General features: G+C 47.4%; 2 protein-coding genes across 4 annotated transcripts in view; one reads left to right on the top strand and one right to left on the bottom strand.

The window, feature by feature from the left end:
- LOC135056945 (uncharacterized) overlaps nt 1–23,406 on the top strand; it is a 904,883-nt gene that overhangs the window by 665,446 nt on the left and 216,031 nt on the right. The gene's annotated exons all lie outside the window — the stretch shown is intronic.
- The window catches only part of LOC135056994 (oocyte zinc finger protein XlCOF29-like), a 59,835-nt gene continuing 45,373 nt past the window's right edge, over nt 8,945–23,406 (bottom strand). For 2 of the 3 annotated variants that reach the window (XM_063962834.1, XM_063962835.1), the window contains exon 7: nt 8,945–11,151. In XM_063962834.1, the coding sequence (XP_063818904.1) occupies nt 9,962–11,151 (1,190 nt within the window). In that variant the 3' untranslated portion in view covers nt 8,945–9,961. The remainder of the gene's footprint in view (nt 11,152–23,406) is intronic. The other variant, XM_063962836.1, reaches the window with a different exon arrangement.

Genomic DNA, 23,406 nt, shown 5'->3' with positions numbered 1-23,406 from the left:
AGATGAGCTGTTTTCTGCCAGGACCCATACAGCCCACCTCCTCCTCCAATTCCAGCGCGTCCTCCAGTGGTGCGTACTTAGACATGCTTAATACATAGTCCTCTGTACTGGACCATCCTCATTTTTTAAATTTAGAATTTGTTTTATGTCAAAACGTTTTTTTTTATTTAAAATGTTGTTGTTGCCCTTACCCTAGTCTCTTGCTCCAAGTGACCTGTATTGAGGTCATTAGTACCACAGCGTTGGTTTCTTGACCTCATTGTCCCGGACTTCTGATCATTGTGATCTATGAATTTCTTATGTTCCTACTAAAAGCAGAAATCTGCACTTTATCTTCTCTCCCCAATGTATGGTGGCAGTACTGATATTCTGTGGGATACGCCTGATTCCTCTACTGCTTACTGGTGGCATAGTCCTTGCTAAAAAGGCTCTTGTTCTCCTGATAGAGTCAATGAGTCCAGACCAGAATTGGTGATTTTCCTCTGTTTTCTTTCTATAAAGTTTTTTGGAAAAATAAAAGTGCTGTTTTTCTTGTTTAATTAATGGGTGTTAATGCAAATGTCATTTTGTGTAACATACTTTTGTAAAAATCAGAGAGTCAGCGAGATGTTATGGAGCCAATGTATCATTTAATATTTGCTGCTAATTTCCCAAAACAACCGTACCTTCCAAATGTAAGTAGAAGGGACTGCAGCAGGTATCTCCCATACCTTCAACACTATTTCTTCTACAAGTAAAAAAAAAAAAAAAAGATTTTAAACCTACCGGTAAATCTATTTCTCCTAGTCCTTAGAGGATGCTGGGGACTCCGTAAGGACCATGGGGTATAGACGGGCTCCGCAGGAGACATGGGCACCTAAAAATAACTTTTCCTATGGGTGTGCACTGGCTCCTCCCTCTATGCCCCTCTTCCAGACCTCAGTTAGAGAACTGTGCCCAGAGGAGATGAACAATACAAGGCAGGATTTAAAAATCCAAGGGCAAGATTCATACCAGCCCACACCAATCATACCATGTAACCTGGAACACACATAAACAGTTAACCGTATGAACAACAGTGACGGTCGAAGACCGACTCCAACTGTAACATAACCCTTATGTAAGCAACAACTATATACAAGTCTTGCAGAGTTTCCGCACTGGGACGGGCGCCCAGCATCCTCTACGGACTAGGAGAAATAGATTTACCGGTAGGTTTAAAATCTTATTTTCTCTTACGTCCTAGAGGATGCTGGGGACTCCGTAAGGACCATGGGGTTAATACCAAAGCTCCCAATCGGGCGGGAGAGTGCGAATGACTCTGCAGCACCGACTGAGCTAAAGCTAGGTCCTCATCAGCCAGGGTATCAAACTTGTAGAATTTAGCAAAGGTGACACCGACCAAGTAGCCGCTCGGCAAAGCTGTAATTCCGAGACGCCTCGGGCAGCCGCCCAAGAAGAGCCCACCTTCCTAGTGGAATGGGCCTTAACCGAACTCGGAACCGGCAATCCAGCCGTAGAATGAGCCTGCTGAATCGTATTACAGATCCAGCGAGCAATAGTCTGCTTTGAAGCAGGTGCGCCAATCTTATTAGCAGCATACAGGACAAACAGTGCTTCTGTTATCCTAAGTCTAGCCGTTCTGGCTACATAAATTTTCAAAGCTCTGACTACGTCCAGGGACCTGGAATCCTCCAAGTCACTCGTAGCCACAGGCACTACGATAGGTTGGTTCAAATGGAATGAAGAAACCACCTTAGGCAAAAATTGAGGGTGTGTCCTCAATTCCGCTCTATCCACATGAAAAATCAAGTAGGGGCTCTTGTGAGACAAGGCCGCCAATTCTGACACTCGCCTTGCCGATGCCAAGGCCAACAACATAATCACCTTTCAGGTAAGAAATTTCAACTCAACCTTGTTAAGTGGCTCAAACCAATGTGATTTTAGGAACTGCAACACCACGTTCAGGTCCCACGGTGCCATTGGAGGCACATAAGGAGGCTGGATGTGCAGCACTCCCTTTACAAACGTCTGGTCTTCTGAAAGAGAAGCCAATTACTTCTGAAAGAAAATCGAAAGGGCCGAAATGTGAACCTTAACAGAACCTAATTTCAGTCCCATATCCACTCCTGTCTGCAGGAAGTGGAGAAAACGCCCCAGATGAAAATCTTCCGTAGGCGCGTTCTTGGTTTCACACCAAGACACATACTTTCGCCAGATACGGTGATAATGTTTCACCGTCTCCTCCTTCCTAGCCTTTATTAAAGTAGGGATGACCTCCTCCGGAATCCCCTTCTCCACTAGGATTCGGCGTTCAACCGCCATGCCATCAAAAGTAACCGCAATAAGTCTTGGACTGTACAGGGCCCCTGTTGCAACAGGTCCTCCCTCAGAGGGAGAGGCCAGGGATCTCCTGTGAGCATCTCTTAAAGATCTGAGTACCAGGCCCTTCGAGGCCAGTCTGGAACAACGAGTATCGTCTGTACTCTTCTTCGCCTTATGATCCTCAACACTTTTGTGATGAGAGGAAGAGGAGGAAACACGTAGACCGAGTGGAACACCCACGGCGTTACCAGGGCGTCTACTGCTACTGCCTGAGGGTCCCGAGACCTGGCACAATACCTACAAAGCTTTTTGTTGAGGCGTGACGCCATCATGTCTATTTGAGGAATTCCCCAAAGACGTGTTATGTCTGCAAAGACTTCTTGATGTAGTCCCCACTCCAAACATATATATTGCTAGATGCTCAATTAGCTTAGTGATATCATTCAGGTGCTCGAAAGGGAGGGGTATTTCTAAGCAAGAAAAAAAGGCATTTGTTTCCCCCAGCACCCTGAATGATAACCGTAACCAGATATAAATTCCACATAATAATAGAATTCAGAGATCTTCGTTACACATATTTGCGCAAATGTGTGAATAAGCCCCAAAGCTGCATCAAGGCGTCTCGGTATATTTGGGGTCCCTAGCGCTATATCTAGGTGCAGGGTGTGGCACCCCAAAACACCAGCATAAGCCAGAAAGCCCAGCGTAGCATACCAGTGGAAAAACTATAGTGTTAATAAATTAGTATTTAGGAAGCCGAAGCTATAGAGAAAGTAATACAAAAATGAAATGCAATTAAAATAGAGAAATAGTGTTGAGAAATTAATAAGTGAAAAGTGTTAATAGAATGTAAAGGTATGCCACACTAAGGCCATCCAGCTCAGCCAGTTCAGAGGCACCACACCTCACACCTCCATTACCCTAATCTGGGTCTAAGATTAACCAGCAAGGAGCCACATGATAATGGCTCCTTACTACAATATGTCTAAGCTAAGAGCTACCTAACTTGGAGTAACCCCATAATGCTCCATGTGGCATGTCAGGGCCTGCACCTCCTCCTAATGCAGGGACCTCTCTGCCTCTCACAACAAACATATATATTGGTAGATGCTCAATTAGCTTAGTGATATCATTCAGGTGCTCGAAAGGGAGGGGTATTTCTAACCAAGAAAAAAAAGGCATTGGTTTCCCCCAGCACCGTGAATGAAGTCCCCACTCTCCTGGATGGAGATCGTGTCTGCTGAGGAAGTCTGCTTCCCAGTGGTCCACTCCCGGAATGAAGACAGCCGACAGAGCGCTTACGTGATTTTCCGCCCAGCGAAGAATCCTTGTGGCTTCCGCCATCGCGACTCTGCTTCTTGTCCCGCCTTGGCGGTTCACATGAGCCACTGCTGTGACATTGTCTGATTGAATCAGAACCGGTAGGTTTCGAAGAAGACTCTCCGCTTGTCGAAGGCCGTTGTATATGGCTCTGAGTTCCAACACATTGATGTGTAGACAGGACTCCTGGTCTGACCACAGTCCCTGAAAACTTCTTCCTTGGGTGACTGCTCCCCACCCTCGGAGGCTCGCGTCCGTGGTTACCAGGACCCAGTCCCAAATTCCGAACCTGCGACCCTCCAGCAGGTGAGCACTTTGCAGCCACCATAGGAGAGACACCCTGGCTCCTGGGGACAGAGTAATTTTCCGATGTAAGTGCAGATGCGACCCAGACCATTTGTCCAGAAGGTCCCATTGAAACGTCCTTGCATGGAACCTGCTGAAGGGGATGGCCTCGTAGGCTGCCACCATTTTTCCCAGAACTCGAGTGCATTGATGAACTGACACCCTTTTCGGTTTTAGCAGGTCTCTGACCATGTTCTGGATGTCCTGGGCTTTTTCCAAGGGAAGAAAAACCTTCATTTGTTCTGTATCCAGTATCATAGCTAGGAACATTAGTCGAGTTGTCGGAATCAACTGTGACTTCGGTAGATTCAGAGTCCAACCGTGTTGCTGGAGCACTCTCAGAGAGAGCGCCACACTGCTCAGCAATTTCTATCTTGATCTCGTCTTTATCAGGAGATCGTCCAAGTATGGGATAATTGTGACTCCATGCTTGCGCAGGACCACCATCATTTCCGTCATTAGCTTGGTGAAAATCCTTGGGGCCGTGGAAAGCCCAAATGGAAACGTCTGAAAATGGTAATGACAATCCTGTACAGCGAATCTCAGGTACTCCTGATCAAAGGAATCTATGGGGACATGAAGGTACGCATCCTTTATGTCCAGTGACACCATAAGCTCCCCCTCCTCCATACTGGTTATAATCGCCTTGAGCGATTCCATCTTGAATTTGAATCTTTTCATGTACAGGTTTAGAGATTTTAGATTCAACATAGGTCTTACCAAACCATCCAGTTTCGGGACCACAAAGAGGGTTGAGTAGTAGCCTCTTCCCTGCTGGTTCAAGGGAACCCTGATAATTACTCGCTGTAGACACAGCGATTGACTTGCAGCTAACACTACATTCTGTTCTGGTGTAGAAGCTGGTAATGCCGACTTGAAAAATCGGCGCGGGGGCACCTCTTCGAATTCCAGTTTGTGACCCTGGGAGACTATTTCCAATACCCAAGGTTTCAGGCCTGAGCTGACCCAGGCCTGGCTGAAAAGTCGAACACGTGCCCCACCGGTGCGGAGTCCCGCAGGGGAGCCCCAGCGTCATGCTGAGGATTTTGTAGCAGCCGGGGAGGACTTTTGTTCCTGGGCACCGGCCGAAGCAGGTGCTCTTTTCCCTCTAGCCTTACCTCTGGCAAGGAAGGAGGACCCCCAACCTCTTCTGGACTTTTGCGACCGAAAGGACTGCATCTGATACGGTGGTATTTTCTTTTGCTGTTGGGGAATAAATGGTAAAAAATTTGATTTACCTGCGGTAGCTGTGGAAACCAGGTCCGTCAGCCTATCCCCAAACAATATGTCTCCCTTATAGGGTAGGACTTCCATATGTTTCTTGGAATCCGCATCACCCGTCCATTGGCGAGTCCATAAGGATCGTCTCGCTGAGATAGACATGGCATTGGCTCTGGAAGCCAGCAATCCAATATCCCTTTGAGCATCTCTCATAAATAAGACTGCATCTTTAATATGGGCTAGAATTAACAATACAGTATCTCTATTCATGGTATCAAATTCAGCCATCAGATCATCTGTCCATGCTGAAATTGCGCTACATACCCATGCCGATGCAATTGTCGGTCTTAGCACAGCTCCAGTATGCGACTAAATAAACCTTAAAATAGTCTCCTGCCTGCGATCCGCAGGATCCTTGAGGGTCGCTGTGTCTGGAGACGGTAGCGCCACTTTCTTGGACAGGCGCGTTAAGGCCTTGTCCACAGTGGGAGGTGATTCCCAACGCCCCCTGTCCTGTTTAGGGAAGGAGTATGCCATATAAATTCTTTTGGGGATCTGCGGTCTCTTTTCCGGAGTCTCCCAAGCTTTTCCAAAGAAATCATTTAATTCATGAGATGTGGGAAAATGTATAATCTGTTTCTTTCCCTTAAACATGTGTACCCTTGTGTCGGGGACCGAGGGTTCATCAGCAATATGCAACACATCCCTTATTGCCACAATCATACACTGAATGCTTTTTGTCACCTTAGGGTGCAATTTCACTTCATCATAGTCGACACTGGAATCAGAGTCCGTGTCGGTAGTAGTGTCCACAATTTGTGCCAAGGGACGTTTTTGAGACCCCGACGGTTCCTGTGAGTCGGTCCAATCCGAGGATTGACCCCCTGATGCCTCCCTGGATTCAGCCTTATAAAGCCTCTTATGTAAAGATGCCACATCTGCATTCAACATATGCCACATGTCCATCCATTCCTGAGTCGGCACAACCGACGGGGACACACCACTCATTTGCTCCACCTCCACCTTGGAGAAGCCTTCCGCCTCAGACATTTCGACACGTACGTACCGACATCCCACACAAACAGGGATAAACCTATAAGGGGACAAAACCCCAACCAGGTCCTTGAGGAGAGACAGAGAGAGAGTATGACAGGACACACCCAGCGCTCAAATAACACTGGAAAAAATAAATAACCAGATAGCGCTTATATATATATATATATATATATATCCAATTCCCACTCACTGCGTTACCAATGTGCCCCCCTCCTCTTTTTCCAGCCTGTGAAGCGTTCAGCAGGGGAGAGACCGGGGAGCCAGCGTTCTCATGCAGCTTCTGTGGAGAAAATGGCGCTGGTTAGTGCTGAGGATCAAGCTCCGCCCCCCCAACGGCGGGCTTCGGTCCCAGTGTAATTGTAATAAAATGGCGGGGGATCTGTGATTTACTGCCTCCGCAGCCTAATCATACTCTATTGCCCAAAATTGAGGATTATTACTGCCCAGGGCGCCCCCCCCCCCCGTGCCGTGCCCATCAGTGCTGCCTGTGTGTGTTGTGTCTGGGAGCAATGGCGCGCAGTGGTACCTCACGAAGATCTGAAGTCTTCTGCCGCCTGAGATGTCTTCTATCTTCTCATACTCACCCAGCTTCTATCTTCCGGCATCTGTGAGGACGACGGCGGCGGCGCGGCTCCGGGACGAACCCCAGGGTGAGACCTGTGTTCCGACTCCCTCTGGAGCTAATGGTGTCCAGTAGCCTAAGAAGCAGAGCCTATCATTTAAGTGGGTCTGCTTCTCTCCCCTCAGTCCCACGATGCAGGGAGCCTGTTGCCAGCAGTGCTCCCTGAAAATAAAAAAACAAACAAAATTATTTTTCTACAGAAAACTCTGGAGAGCTCTCTGCAGTGCACCCTTTATACTCTGGGCACAGAATCTAACTGAGGTCTGGAGGAGGGGAATAGAGGGAGGAGCCAGTGCACACCCATAGGAAAAGTTATTTTTAGGTGCCCATGTCTTCTGCGGATCCCGTCTATACCCCATGGTCCTTACGGAGTCCTCAGCATCCTCTAGGTCGTAAGAGAAAAATCCAGAATCTTTAAATAGACATAATTTATTAACACACACACACACACACACACACACACACACACACACACACACACACACACACACACACACCAGAAGGGAATATGGAAATCACATGATGTAATTGCAGCTTCCTGACAGGCCACTGCCCCCACTCCACATAAATACACTGATATAAAATGTCTGCCACTATTTATTTACACACAGAGACCCCCCCTGTAATGTCACCCCACTATTCTAATGAGCTGTCAAAGTCAGACATAGCCCAAATCACAAGTACATATAGTCATTATTGGTGGTTCTGGGCTCCGGCCAGTTCAAGGGAAATCGTACAGTCACAATGGCAGCGTGTGTACCCACCTTTACACACCAGACAAGATATTTATACACAGCAACACTGATATTATGTGGACACAAAAGTAACAATACAATGACACATTAACAGGAAATTGTTACTGTCACCATAGCGACAATTATCTGATAATAAGATAATACACAGATAAATAAAAAGACTCAACAGAAATCTAAAACGACTTTATTTCATATCTTTAATACACAGATTTTTGTCCATCTACAGTTTAATCTTAAAAAATACTTTACTCTGCACAACATGGATAAAATATCCTTTAAAGCACAGAAACAATTCAGGTTATGTTTTAGTATTGCAGGTAAGTAAAACAGATACATATCAGGAGCCAAAAGCCTCAGGGGGGTCATTCAGACCCAGCTGCAATAGTGGCCCCGCAGCAGTTTGCTGGTGGTGGCAAAATGCACATGTGCAGCAGCCACGCAAACACATTGTGGTCGCATCCCTGAGGGGTGAACGCGGGGTGAGCCGGGACCATTTTCCGGGGGCTGCGTGATGTCACATCTGCATTCATCTCTAATTAATCCCCTATAAGCTTCCAGAGTGCACCTCATATCTCATCTTTTCCAAGTTACTACAAATGATATGAGATCGGTAGCACCACTACCACAGGATTATTACACAGAACACACATAAAGGCTGACACAGCAAATAATAAATTATCACAAACAAAGAAATTACCTAGAAATAAGGAAGCATAATCATCATTAAGTCTAATTATCAATTGGTTCTGTGTGGAACCCATACACCTCTTTACTGCCTCCAGCAGCCCCTGGTACTGCACTGTGGACAACCGCCCTGTCTCCCCCTCTGACACCTCAGTGATGCTTGGGGACAAGATTACCCACATAGACACTGCCTCCAGCAGCTCCCCTACTGTACTACTGCCACCCACCCTGTATTCCCCCACTTCTGCCACCCATCCTGTCTCTCCCCACTACTGCCACCCGTCTCCCCACACTACTGCCACCCATCCTGTCTCCCCCCACTACTTCCACCCACCCTGTCTCCCCCCACAACTGCCACCCACCATGTCTCCCCCCACTACTGCCACCCGCCCTGTCTCCCCCCACTTATGCCACCCGCCCTGTCTCCCCCCACTACTGCCACCCACCCTGTCTCCCCCACTACTGCCACCCGTCCTGTCTCCCCCCCACTACTGCCACCCACCCTGTCTCCCCCCTACTACTGCCACCCACCCTGTCTCCCCCCAGTACTGCCACCCGCCCTGTCTCCCCCCACTACTGCCACCCATCCTGTCTCCCCCCACTACTGCCACCCGTCCTGTCTCCCCCCACTACTGCTACCCATCCTGTCTCCCCGCACTACTGCTACCCATCCTGTCTCCCCCCACTACTGCTACCCATCCTGTCTCTCCCCACTACTGCCACCCATCCTGTCTCCCTCTCTGACACCTTAGTGCTGCTTTTGGACAAGATTGCTCGCAGACACTGCCTCCTGCAGTCCCTACTACTGCCACCACCGTGTCCTCCCTCTGCCACCTCAGTGCTGATTGGGGACAATAGTACCCACAGACAGTGCCTCCGGCAGCCCCCGCTACAGCAATAGTGCCACCCACCCTGTCTTCCCCCTGACATCTCAGTACTGCATGGGGTTTCTTGGTACTGCTGGTAACAGTCTTTCATCTGCAGATGGAAGAAAGCAAGCAGGGCAGTAAGGAGGCAGAAGCTGCTTCTGGTACCATGGACCCTGGTCATGTAGGGCTGGGAGAGTCCGTAAGCAGATTATGTAGTACAGTCACCATCTTACAGGCAGCCGGTGGAGGGAGCAGAGAATGGGTGTTAAGTGGCAGGAATGGGCTGCTTAGGTAACAGCCTGGATGCTGCATTCTGTACAAGATACAAGTGGTGCAATTGTTTTGCCATGAGACCCAGGTAGAGGATATTACAGTGGTCTGTGTGTGATGATACAAATGCATGTATGACTGTAGGTAGATATTCTGAGGGAATCAAGTGCTGGAGTCTGGCTATGTTCCTCAGATGAAGATCTGATTGTGGCTGATAACTGATGTCTAAGTGTCACTCCATAATCCAGGACACCAAGATTCCATACCGGATAAGCATTTTGTAACTCTGAACCCCCAAGTTAAAGTCTGGTTGGTAGGCAAAGCTGAGCTGTAGCCCTGCCCTTTGTTGGTGAGTTTCTATCATAAGGGCCTATTTCACCAGGACTGAGTCACAGCCAACTGGAATCACCCACACCTGGATCTCAGCTAGACATTGAGGATTGGTATTGGGTTCTCACTACCCAGAGCAAGAGACAGGTCATCGGCATAGCAGTGGTAAACGAGGACATGACGTCTTATTGTTTCACCCTGCGGTAGCATGTATATTGCAAAAAGCATGGGAGATAGGATAAGAACGTTACATGGCAATGGTAAGTATACTCCAGAAGAATAAAATGGTTCCTCACCTGAGTGACGTCTATTGTGTGCAACAAGAGCTTATTTCTCAGAACATGGAAATGGCTTCTCACTTGTGTCACTTCTCTGATGTTGAACAAGTTGTGATTTCTGTGAAAAACATTTCCCACACTCAGAGCAAGAAAATGGCTTCTCACCCGTGTGAATTCTCTGATGTCTAACAAGATGTAATTTATCAATAAAACATTTCCCACATTCAGAACAGGAAAACGGTTTATCACCTGTGTGACTTCTCTGATGAATAAAAAGATTTGATTTCCAGGTAAAACATTTCCCGCACTCAGAACATGGAAATAGCTTCTCACCTGTGTGACTTCTCTGATGTTTAACAAGATCTGATTTGCATGTAAAACATTTCCCGCACTCAGAACATGGAAATGGCTTCTCACCTGTGTGACTTCTCTGGTGTATAACAAGAGCTGATTTGTATGCAAAACATTTCCCACACTCAGAACATGGAAATGGACTCTCACCTGTGTGACTTCTCTGATGTATAACAAGAGCTGATTTGTATGCAAAACATTTCCCACACCTGTGTGACTTCTCTGATGTTTAACAAGATTTGATTTCAGGGTAAAACATTTTCCACACTCAGAGCAAGAAAATGGCTTCTCACCTGTGTGATTTCTCTGATGTATAACAAGATATGATTTGTATGCAAACCATTTCCCACACTCACAGCAAGAAAATGGCTTCTCACCTGTGTGAATTCTCTGATGTTTAACAAGTTGTGATTTCTGTAGAAAACATTTCCCACACTCAGAACATGAAAATGGCCTCTCATCTGCCTTAGCTGGTTGATGGTTAATAAGGTTTGTGTTCTGTGTAAAACATTTGGCATCCATAGAACAGGGAAACACTGTATCTACTGTCAGAGCTGTAACAGATGCACCAATATCAGAGTGATTAGGAGAACATTTCCCAGGATCAGAGGGATCAGCTGGATGTATAATTGGGGTAATGGGGTTATCTCCTGGAGAATCCTGTCTACTGTCATTATCTTTTATTTCACAATCCGGGGATAACATTAGATGTCCTTCTGAGATATTCCTGCTTGTGTGTCCATCTGCTGGAAATAAAACACATTATGGAAATGTGACATTTTCTGTAACAATATTAATCTTGTAAACAATAGGAGAAGACGACTTTCTGGGACACAATTGTAAATTTGTGTGTATATTAAAACATAAAACTTTTAATGAAGGCTTTATAATATTGTGTCTCAGGCTATCATTGTGTCCACCCTCCTGAGAACACTCACAATAACAAATGTAATATTACAATAAGACTTAGATATATATCTCTCTTGTACTGGTAACTAACCATGAAGTATAAATGGAGATGTAATCACTCTCCAAGTCCTATGTCAGCACCAATGTAAAACAATGGATGGGGAACTTATCGTATGAATTGGAGATTCTAGATCAGAGGTTCTCAAACTTGGTCCTCGTGGGCCCACACAGTGCATGTTTTGCAGGTAACCCAGCAGGTGCACAGGTGTATTAATTACTCACTGACATTTTAAAAGGTCCACAGGTGGAGCTAATTATTTCACTTGCAATTCTGTGAGGAGACCTGCAAAACATGCACTGTGTGGGCCCCCGAGGACCGAGTTTGAGAACCTCTGTTCTAGATGAACAATAACATCAGTCATATGAGCTGATGGATCAGAGAAATGTCTCCTAAAGTAACTCCTGGAAGCATTGGTAAGGTAGCATTTCTTTATGTTTGTGCTCATACATGTAAGCCTGTACATGTGTTACTCACCCCTATATAAGGTATATTGCTATAACAGAGTAGGTGTAAAAATAGGATTTTAATTACCTTCGGGTAAATCCTTTTCTCGTAGTCCGTAGAGCAGGCATTCCCAACCACGGTCCTCAAGGCACACCAACAGTGCAGGTTTTAGTGATATCCAGGCTTCAGCACAGGTGACTTAATTAGTAGCTCAGTTATTTTGATTTAACCATCTGTGCTGCAGCCTGGATATCACTAAGACCTGCACTGTTGGTGTGCCTTGAGGACCGTGGTTGGGAATGCCTGCCGTAGAGGATGCTGCGGTCCATATTAGTACCATGGGGTATAGATGGGTCCACCAGGAACCATTGGCACTTTAAGAGTTTAATAGTGGGCTGGCTCCTCTCTCTTTGCCCCTCCTACCAGACTCAGTCTAGAAACTGTGCCCGAGGAGACAACATACTTCGAGAGAAGGAAATACACAGATAGTGGCGAGATTCATACCAGCTCACACAACAAGGCAAATCCGGCCAACATGCCAGACAAACTCAGCAACAGCTGAAACAGTACTGAAACAGTAAAGAAAGCAGAACTTACCTAGGAACCAGGCAGTACTGAACCAAATAAACACTGCAGGATAAAGAAGCGCTGGGCCGGCGAGCGCCCAGCATCCTCTACGGATTACGAGAAAAGGATTTACCGACATGTAATTAAAATCCTATTTTCACTTACGTCCTAGGGGATGCTGAGGTCCATATTAGTACCATGGGGATGTACCAAAGCTCCCAGAACAGGAGGGAGAGCGCGCAGGCTCCTGCAGAACTGCTTGACCAACTTGAGGTCATCAGAGGCCAAAGTATCGAACTTGTAAAACTTAGCAAACGTGTTCGATCTAGACCAAGTAGCTGCTCAGCAAAGCTGTAAAGCCGAGACCCCCCAGACAGCCACCCAGGAAGAACCCACCTTACGAGTAGAGTGGGCCTTAACAGATTTTGAACAAGGCAATCCTGCCGTAGAATATGCATGCTGGATGGTGAACCTGATCCAGCGTAAAAATCGACAGCTCAGAAGCAGGACACCCAATTTCCTTTGGATCATAGAGGACAAATAGAGAGTCAGACTTTCTGTGACGAGCCGTCCTCTTCACATAAATCTTCAAAGCCTTCACACCAGCCAAGGCCTTTGAAGCAATTGAGGAGTCAGTAGCCACTGGCACAATAGGTTGGTTGATATGAAAAGCCGACACAACCTTAGGAAGGAACTGTTGACGAGTCCTGAGTTCCGCCCTATCTTCATGGAAGACTATATAGGGACTTTTACAGGACAAAGCGCCCAATTCCGACACACGTCGAGCAGAAGCCAAGGCCAACAAAGTGACCGCCTTCCACGTGAGAAACTTGATTTCAGCCTCTTGTAGAGGCTCAAACCAATCTGACTGCAGGAACTGCAACACCACATCAAGATCCCAGGGTACTGTTGGCGCCACAAAGGGAGGCTGGATGTGCAGAACCCCTTTCAAAAGGTCTGAACCTCAGGAGAGGACAGCCAATTGTTTCTTGAAAAAAATGGCTAAAGCGGAGATCTGGACCTTGATAGAGCCCAATCTTAGGCCCATATCCCCACCTGCTTGCAGGAAAAGGAGAAAACGTACAAGTTGAAACTCCACCGCAGGAAATTTCTTGGATTCACACCAAGACACATACTTTTTCCAAATTCGATGGTAATGTTTAGACGTTACTCCCTTCCTAGCCTATATCAGGGTAGGAATAACCTCACTCGGAATACCCTTCCGAGCTAAGATCTGGCGCTCAACCTCCATGCCGTCAAATGTAGCCGTGGTAAATCTTGATAAGCGAACGGCCCCTGTAGTAGAAGATCCTCCCAAAGAGGAAGAGGCCTCGGATCTTCCAGCAGTAGATCCAGCAGATCCACGTATCAAGCCCTCCTTGGCCAGTCTGGAGCAATGAGGATTGCCAGAACCTTTGTTCTTTTTATCAGTTGTAGAACTTTTGGAATTAGAGGAAGTGGAGGGAACACATACACTGACGTGTATACCCACGGTGTTACTAGTGCGTCCACCGCCACTGCCTGGGGGTCTCTCGACCTGGAACAGTACCTCCGCAGCTTCTTGTTGAGGTGGGAGGCCATCATGTCTATGTGAGGAACCCCCCACCAACTGGTTACCTCCTTGAACACCTCTGGGTGGAGGCCCCACTCTTCTGGATCGTGTCTGCTGAGGAAGTCCGCTTCCCAGTTGTCTACTCCTGGAATGAAGATTGCGGACATCGCTACAGCGGGCCTTTCTGCCCAGAGGAGGATTCTTGACACCTCTGACACAGCAGCCCTGCTCTCCGTTCCGCCTTGTCAGTTTATGTAGGCCACTATGGTCACGTTGTCTGACTGAACCTGAACAGCCCGATCCTGTGTGCTGCTTGAAGAAGGCCATTGTATACGGCTCTTAGCTCCAGGATGTTTATCGGAAGAAGGGACTCCTGACTTGACCACCTTCCTTGGAAGGTTTCCCCTTGAGCTACTGCTCCCCAACCTCTTAGACTTGCATCCGTGGTTAGAAGGATCCAGTCCTGAACTCCAAACCTTGGGCCCTCCAGAAGGTGTGGTAGTTGTAGCCACCAGAGGAGCGAAACGCTGGCTTTCGGTGACAGATGTATCCTCTGGTGCATGTGTAGGTGAGTTCCGGACCACTGGTCCAAAAAATCCAGTTGAAAGGATCAAGCATGAAACCTTCTGTACTGCAGAGCCTCGTAGGAGGCAACCATCTACCCCAGAAGGCGGATTGCACTGATGAACAGATACCTGGGCAGGCTTCAAGATATCTCGGACCATTGTTTGAATCACCAACGCTTTCTCCACCGGTAGAAACACCCTCTGCACCTCCCTGTTGAGGATCATCCCCAGGAAAGAAAGCCTCCTTGTCGGCTACAGATGAGACTTTGGAAGGTTCAAAATCAAACTGTGCTCCCTGAGCAGATGCGTCATGAGAGCAATGGATCTTAACAACTTCTCCCTGGACGATGCCATGATCAGCAGATCGTCCAGATATGTTCACCCCCTGCTTGCGGAGAACCATCATCTCTGCCATCACCTTGGTGAAGACCCTTGGTGCTGTGGAGAGACCGAACGGCAGTGCCTGAAACCGATAGTGATCGTCTAACAGTGCAAACCTGAGATAAGCCTGATGCAGCGACCAAATAGGAATGTGGAGGTACGCATCCTTGATGTCCAGGGACACCAGGAACTCTCCCTCTGACAGTCCTGAGATAACCGCTCTCAGAGACTCCATTTTGAATTTGAAGTCCCTAAGATAAGGATTCAAAGATTTCAAGTTCAGAATTGGCCTGAACGAACCATTCGGCTTCGGTACCACAAAAAGGTTCGAATAGTAACCCTTGTTCAACTGATGAGGTGGAAGTGGAACAATGACCTCTGACACTACCAATTTTCGGATAGCGTCCAGAAGAATAGCTCTGTCTGCCGGCTAAGCCGGCAAGCCTGATTTGAAGAATCGGTGAGGTGGGAGAGTTTGAAACTCCAGACTGTACCCCCGGGACACAATATCCTGTATCCAGGGCTCCAGGCCAGACGACACCCAGACGTGGCTGAAATGCCGGAGTCTTGCTCCCATCTGACTTACCTCCAGGCTGTATGGTCCACCGTCATGCTGAGGACTTTGAGGTACCAGAAGTAGGCTTCTGGTCCTGGGAACCCGCGGGAGCAGGCTTTTTGGATTTGGCACGACCACCTCTAAAGAAGGTGTGAGAGGGCTTGTTCTTTCTAGGCCTAGTGGGCCGAAAAGACTGTGACGTGTTGGAAGTAAAAGGCTTCTTCGTAGCCGGTGCAGCTGAGGGGAGAAAAGGAGACTTACCCGCGGTAGCCGTGGCAATCCACGCATCCAGCGTCTCCCCAAACACAGCATGACCGGGTATAGGGTAGGCTCTGCACACTTTTCCTGGATTCCGCGTCCGCATACCATTGGCGCAGCCAGAGACCCCTGTGTGTCGAGACGGACATGGAGGAGATCCACACAGCCATGGAACCCAGATCCTTCATGGATTCTACCAGGAACCCTGCAGAATCCTGTATGTTACGTAAAAATAAATCAGTGTCACCTTTATCCATCGTAGACAAGTCCTCCTGCAGAGTAATTGACAACTTTGCTACAGCTTTTGAAATCCATGCACAGGCAATAGTAGGCTGCAGTATAACCCAGAAGCCGTGTATATGGATTTGAGCGTAGCATCCACTTTGCGATCTGCCGGGTCTTTCAACGCGGTAGATTCCAGGACTGATAATACCACCTGTTTTGACAGCCTGGTCAACTATAGGCGGGGACTCCCATTTTTTTCTATCATCCCTCGGGAAGAGAAAAGCAACCAGAACCCTTTTAGGGATCTGGAATTTTTTCTCCAGGTTTTCCCAGACTTTTTCAAATATAGCATTTCATTCCTTAGATGCCGGGACGGTGAGAGGGACCTTCTTACTCTCTGTGAAAAAAATAAGAATTTACTTACCGATAATTCTATTTCTCATGGTCCGTAGTGGATGCTGGGGACTCCGTAAGGACCATGGGGAATAGCGGCTCCGCAGGAGACTGGGCACAAAAGTAAAGCTTTAGGACAACCTGGTGTGCACTGGCTCCTCACCCTATGACCCTCCTCCAAGCCTCAGTTAGGATACTGTGCCCGGACGAGCGTACACAATAAGGAAGGATTTTGAATCCCGGGTAAGACTCATACCAGCCACACCAATCACACCGTATAACTTGTGATCTAAACCCAGTTAACAGCATGATAACAGAGGAGCCTCTAGAAAAGATGGCTCACTACAGCAATAACCCGATTTTTGGTAACAATAACTATGTACCAGTATTGCAGACAATCCGCACTTGGGATGGGCGCCCAGCATCCACTACGGACTACGAGAAATAGAATTATCGGTAAGTAAATTCTTATTTTCTCTGACGTCCTAGTGGATGCTGGGGACTCCGTAAGGACCATGGGGATTATACCAAAGCTCCCAAACGGGCGGGAGAGTGCGGATGACTCTGCAGCACCAATGAGAGAACTCCAGGTCCTCCTCAGCCAGGGTATCAAAATTGTAGAATTTTACAAACGTATTTGCTCCTGACCAAGTAGCTGCTCGGCAAAGTTGTAAAGCCGAGACCCCTCGGGCAGCCGCCCAAGATGAGCCCACCTTCCTTGTGGAGTGGGCATTTACAGATTTTTGGCTGTGGCAGGCCTGCCACAGAATGTGCAAGCTGAATTGTACTACAAATCCAACGAGCAATAGTCTGCTTAGAAGCAGGAGCACCCAGCTTGTTGGGTGCATACAGGATAAACAGCGAGTCAGATTTTCTGACTCCAGCCGTCCTGGAATATATATTTTCAGGGCCCTGACAACGTCTAGCAACTTGGAGTCCTCCAAGTCCCTAGTAGCCGCAGGCACCACAATAGGTTGGTTCAGGTGAAACGCTGAAAACCACCTTAAGGAGAAACTGAGGACGAGTCCTCAATTCCGCCCTGTACGAATGGAAAATCAAATAAGGGCTTTTACCGGATAAAGCCGCCAATTCTGACACGCGCCTGGCCCAGGCCAGGGCCAACAGCATGACCACTTTCCATGTGAGATATTTTAACTCCACAGATTTAAGTGGTTCAAACCAATGTGACTTTTGGAACCCAAACTACATTGAGATCCCAAGGTGCCACTGGAAACACAAAAGGAGGCTGTATATACAGTACCCCTTTTACAACGTCTGAACTTCAGGGACTGAAGCTAGTTCTTTTTGGAAGAAAATTGACAGGACCGAAATTTGAACCTTAATGGACCCCAATTTCAGGCCCATAGACACTCCTGTTTGCAGGAAATGTAGGAATCGACCCAGTTGAAATTCCTCCGTCGGGCCTTACTGGCCTCGCACCACGCAACATATTTTCGCCAAATGCGAAGATAATGTTTTGCGGTTACATCCTTCCTGGCTTTGATCAGGATAGAGATGACTTATCCGGAATGCCTTTTTCCTTCAGGAACCGGCGTTCAACCGCCATGCCATCAAACGCAGCCGCAGTAAGTCTTGGAACAGACAGGGTCCTTGCTGGAGCAGGTCCCTTCTTAGAGGTAGAGGCCACGGATCCTCCGTGAGCATCTCTTGAAGTTCCGGTTACCAAGTCCTCCTTGGCCAATCCGGAGCCACGAATATAGTGCTTACTCCTCTCCGTCTTATAATTCTCAGTACCTTGGGTATGAGAGGCAGAGGAGGGAACACATACACTGACTGGTACACCCACGGTGTTACCAGAGCGTCTACAGCTATTGCCTGAGGGTCCCTTGACCTGGCGCAATACCTGTCGAGTTTTTCCCAACGGTTTATAATCATGTGGAAGACTTCTGGGTGAAGTCCCCACTCTCCCGGGTGGAGGTCGTGTCTGCTGAGGAAATCTGCTTCCCAGTTGTCCACTCCCGGAATGAATACTGCTGACAGTGCTATCACTGCCATTGCCCTCCTGCTTCTTGTGCCACCCTGTCTGTTTACGTGGGTGACTGCCGTGATGTTGTCCGACTGGATCAACACCGGCTGACCTTGAAGCAGAGGTCTTGCTAAGCTTAGAGCATTGTAAATGACCCTTAGCTTCAGGATATTTATGTGAAGTGATGTCTCCAGGCTTGACCATAAGCCCTGGAAATTTATTCCCTGTGTGACTGCTCCCCAGCCTCGCAGGCTGGCATCCGTTGTCACCAGGACCCAGTCCTGAATGCCGAATCTGCGGCCCTCTAGAAGATGAGCACTCTGCAACCACCACAGGAGGGACACCCTTGTCCTTGGTGACAGGGTTATCCGCTGATGCATCTGAAGATGCGACCCGGACCATTTGTCCAGCAGGTCCCACTGGAAAGTTCTTGCGTGGAAACTGCCGAATGGGATTGCTTTGTAGGAAGCCACCATTTTTCCCAGAACCCTTGTGCATTGATACACTCTTGGCTCGGTTTTAGGAGGTTCCTGACTAGCTCGGACAACTCCCTGGCTTTCTCCTCTGGGAGAAACACCTTTTTCTGGACTGTGTCCAGGATCATCCCTAGGAACAGAAGACGAGTCGTCGGAACCAGCTGCGATTTTGGAATATTGAGAATCCAACCGTGCTGTCGCAACACTACCTGAGATAGTGCTACACCGACCTCCAACTGTTCTCTGGATCATACCCTTATCAGGAGATCGTCCAAGTAAGGGATAACTAAAACTCCCTTCCTTCGAAGGAGTATTATCATTTCGGCCATTACCTTGGTAAAGACCCGGGGTGCCGTGGACCATCCAAACGGCAGCGTCTGAAACTGATAGTGACAGTTCTGTACCACAAATCTGAGGTACCCTTGGTGAGAGGGGTAAATTGGGACATGAAGGTAAGCATCCTTGATGTCCAGAGACACCATGTAGTCCCCTTCTTCCAGGTTCGCAATCACTGCTCTGAGTGACTCCATCTTGAATTTGAACTTCTGTATGTAAGTGTTCAAAGATTTTAGATTTAAAATCGGTCTCACCGAGCCGTCCGGCTTCGGTACCACAACAGTGTGGAATAATACCCCTTTCCCTGTTGCAGGAGGGGTACCTTGATTATCACCTGCTGGGAATACAGCTTGTGAATGGCTTCCAAAACTGCCTCCCTGTCGGAGGGAGACGTCGGTAAAGCCGACTTTAGGAAACGGCGAGGGGGAGACGTCTCAAATTCCAATTTGTACCCCTGAGATACCACCTGAAGGATCCAGGGGTCTACTTGCGAGTGAGCCCACTGCGCGCTGAAATTCTTGAGACGGGCCCCCACCGTGCCTGAGTCCGCTTGTAAAGCCCCAGCGTCATGCTGAGGGCTTGGCAGAGGCGGGAGAGGGCTTCTGTTCCTGGGAACTGGCTGATTTCTGCAGCCTTTTTCCTCTCCCTCTGTCACGGGGCAGAAGTGAGGAACCTTTTGCCCGCTTGCCCTTATGGGAACGAAAGGACTGCGCCTGATCTTATGTTGAGAGGCGACCTGGGGTAAAAACGTGGAATTCCCAGCTGTTGCCGTGGCCACCAGGTCTGAAAGACCGACCCCAAATAACTCCTTCCCTTTATAAGGCAATACTTCCATATGCCGTTTGGAATCCGCATCACCTGACCACTGTCGTGTCCATAACCCTCTTCTGGCAGAAATGGACAACGCACTTACTCTTGATGCCAGTCGGCAAATATTCCGCTGTGCATCACGCATATATAGAAATGCATCTTTTAAATGCTCTATAGGCAATAATATACTGTCCCTATCTAGGGTATCAATATTTTCAGTCAGGGAATCCGACCACGCCAACCCTGCACTGCACATCCAGGCTGAGGCGATTGCTGGTCGCAGTATAACACCAGTATGTGTGTAAATACATTTTAGGATACCCTCCTGCTTTCTATCAGCAGGATCCTTAAGGGCGGCCATCTCAGGAGAGGGTAGAGCCCTTGTTCTGACAAGCGTGTGAGCGCTTTTCCACCCTAGGGGGTGTTTCCCAACTCACCCTAACCTCTGGCGGGAAAGGATATAATGCCAATAACTTTTTAGAAATTATCAGTTTTTATCGGGGGAAACCCACGCTACATCACACACCTCATTTAATTTCTCAGATTCAGGAAAACTACAGGTAGTTTTTCCTCACCGAACATAGGCCCTCATTCCGAGTTGATCGCTAAGAGTCATCGCATCGCAAATGTCCGAAATGTAAGTATCTGCGCATGCGCAAATGCGTGATTACGCATGCGCGAAGACATACGTACGACAACTGTGCAAAATTACTTTGGACAAAAAAAGCCGTAACTGCCAAACGAAAACAAGGAGTGGCGTGGGCGTGGCGGAGGCGAGACTTCGCAATGCTCCGACATGGGCGTGAAAGTGGGCGTACTGTGTGGGAGTATGCAACTTGCAATGGGCGTGTTTTTCGCACATAAACTTTGTCGCTGTTAAAACTAACATAGGAAACCGTAGCAACATTCACGCAGCAGCAGAGTAGGTCTGCAGTTACTCTACATTTGCGAAGTACTGGTACAAGTGTGTATGCAGTAATTAGCAGTTAATTGGAGAGCACATTCATCTGATGTTCAATTACTTGTTAATTACTGAGCCCATGAAAGTTACCAACCAGCAATTGACTGAACACACATTACATGTTTATTCTACTCACATATTAATCTCACACACTGTTAAATAAGGTTGTTATTTGTGTTTAACTTGGTGTGTAAGCATTGTGCAGAAATGTTTGAATGTGTGTTAGACTACTAAATACAAACAAGTTACATTTTTATTTAAAGTTAGATAATTCTGCAACATTCTGATCAATTAACCAACACCCACATAATGCCGCATACACTATGATTTATTTTTCAAAGTCACAATAATATAGGTTTTTAACATCTGTCAATGTTTTCAATGATGTCATGTTGTCCAAAGATATTTTATCAAGTTGTCGTGTCTGTTTTATTAATATGGACATTAAAGTGTGGTGCAAAACATACCTTTTTTTTTTATTTAAAAAAAATTTGAAGGAGAATTAGCAGATTGGTCACCAAGTGTCTATATGTTGACATAATATTTTTGTAAGTAAGATTTTGCTAATGCATTACCTTCAAGAAATTGCACACATTTTGAAATTATATTTTTTATTTCAGAAATAATATGATCCAACATTTAAACATGGCTCCACATGAGTCTCACAGGCAGAGATAGACCAAGCACCAAGCAGATGGCACTGACAAAAATTATATTGCAGAACTCAGTACTCTGCAAATTTCTGCTTCTGACAAAAGTATCTTATAAATTCATAAATTCAACATATTTCACACCCTGCCACACAAAAATGTGACACAAACTGAGAAATAATTAGTATCCACCACACAAACACAACAATACACAGCACACTAGTGAGAGGAAGATGGCTCTGTTGTTTTTTAAAAGAAACTCACAGGCTACAATTCCTCCAAACAGAAAAAAAGACATTTCACTAAGAGGGAGTGATCCATTCTGGCCACACAAGCCAAGTCCAAAATAACATAGAGGCAACTACAAAAACATGGGTGCTGCCCATCTGGAGAGACATCACTTTCTTCTTTTTGGCCCCGCCTGAGGCTGATCTTCTTTGCTTGGTCTGCGGAGTGACCTTCGTTGGGCCTGCCCAGTGTCCTGTTCTTCCTGGGCAGGGGCAGGGGAGGGAGCCGATGTGGTTGGCTCTCTGCCACTGTGGGCAAGGGAGACAGCGATGGCCTGGAGCCCTTGCAAGATGTTAGTTGCAAGGCTTTGGTTTGAGGAGGCCAGTTGTTCTTGGGCCTGCCTGATCTCTGCCAGACTTTGGCAGAGTTGAGCAACACCTTGCTCAACACAGGTTCGGATCTCAGTGAGCCGGACAGTTATCTGGCTTACCTCCCGGATGACCCCGTCTTGAAATGTGTTTAGGCTCTCACCATACCTAGCAATTTCAAGCAGGATCTCCGGGATAGCAGAGGGTTGGGTGGGGGGGCCAGTAGGAACCTGCATAGGTGGGTTTTGTTGGCCCACACTGGCAGACCCACTAGGTCCCTCCACCTCAGCCTCAACCACATAACCGGCCTGTGACTCAAACTGTTCACCCCCCTGTGCTGTGTTTTGTGGCAAGCAAATAGAAGAATGTGTGGGGGAAAAGTTGGAGTCAAAATTAGTTTAAGATTATTAATACAGTTCAAATTTCAGACAAATACATGTGTAAACTTACCTTCCAAGTCATGTCCCGTCACAATCTCAGGCAGGTCCGTGTCCATATGAGACACCCCTTGGCCCTCCTCATAACTCACACAGGCCATCGCCATCTCCTCCAAGTCAGTATACTCCACAGCGACAGGTGGTCCCCCCCCTGTTGCCCTTGAGGCATTCCACTCCGCAGCCCTCTTTGCCTTCAGGCGGGATTTGAAGTCGGCCCACCTACATAAATATTGTGAAAGAGGGAAAAAGTTGAGTCTTCTTATTGTTCAAAGTAAATATCTAGCACACATGTTCTGCTTGTGTTTGCTAGACATAACATGACATGTAACTACATTTTTTAGGCAACTTAGCACAGAAAAAGGATTGTCAAGATGCACTTACCGTCGTCTCACTTCCTGTGATGTTCTGACGACAGAGCCAACTTCATTCACAGATTTTGTGATGTCTCTCCAGATGCGTTCTTTGGAAGCAGCCCCCATGTTTTTGGGGCCCCTATGTATTTTGGACATGGCCTGCGTGACCAAGACACGCAACTCCCTCTTAGTGAATGCAGGCTGTCTTTTTTTCCGTCTGGAGGTAGCCTGTGAGGTTTCTTCAGGTTGGTCATCTCCATCTTCCTCCTCACTAGCAGCTTCTGTCTGCTGTGTTTGTGTGGCTAAAGTCAATTCTCCCTCAGTTTGCTCACTATGTGTGTGTGGCAGGGTATCCACACTCAATTCTTGAGGTTCAGAAGCAGAAATTTGCAGAGTACTAGGTCCTGCATTAACCTCCGCAGAGGCGTATTCTAACAAGCGCCTTTGACACTCTATCCGTTGTTTCTGCAATGCCATCTGCTG

This window comes from Pseudophryne corroboree, chromosome 3, assembly GCF_028390025.1.
Source record: "Pseudophryne corroboree isolate aPseCor3 chromosome 3, aPseCor3.hap2, whole genome shotgun sequence".
Classification (NCBI taxonomy): Eukaryota; Metazoa; Chordata; class Amphibia; order Anura; family Myobatrachidae; genus Pseudophryne; species Pseudophryne corroboree.
Note: the sequence above shows the minus strand (reverse complement) of the source record. Positions and strands in the feature narration are given on the sequence as shown.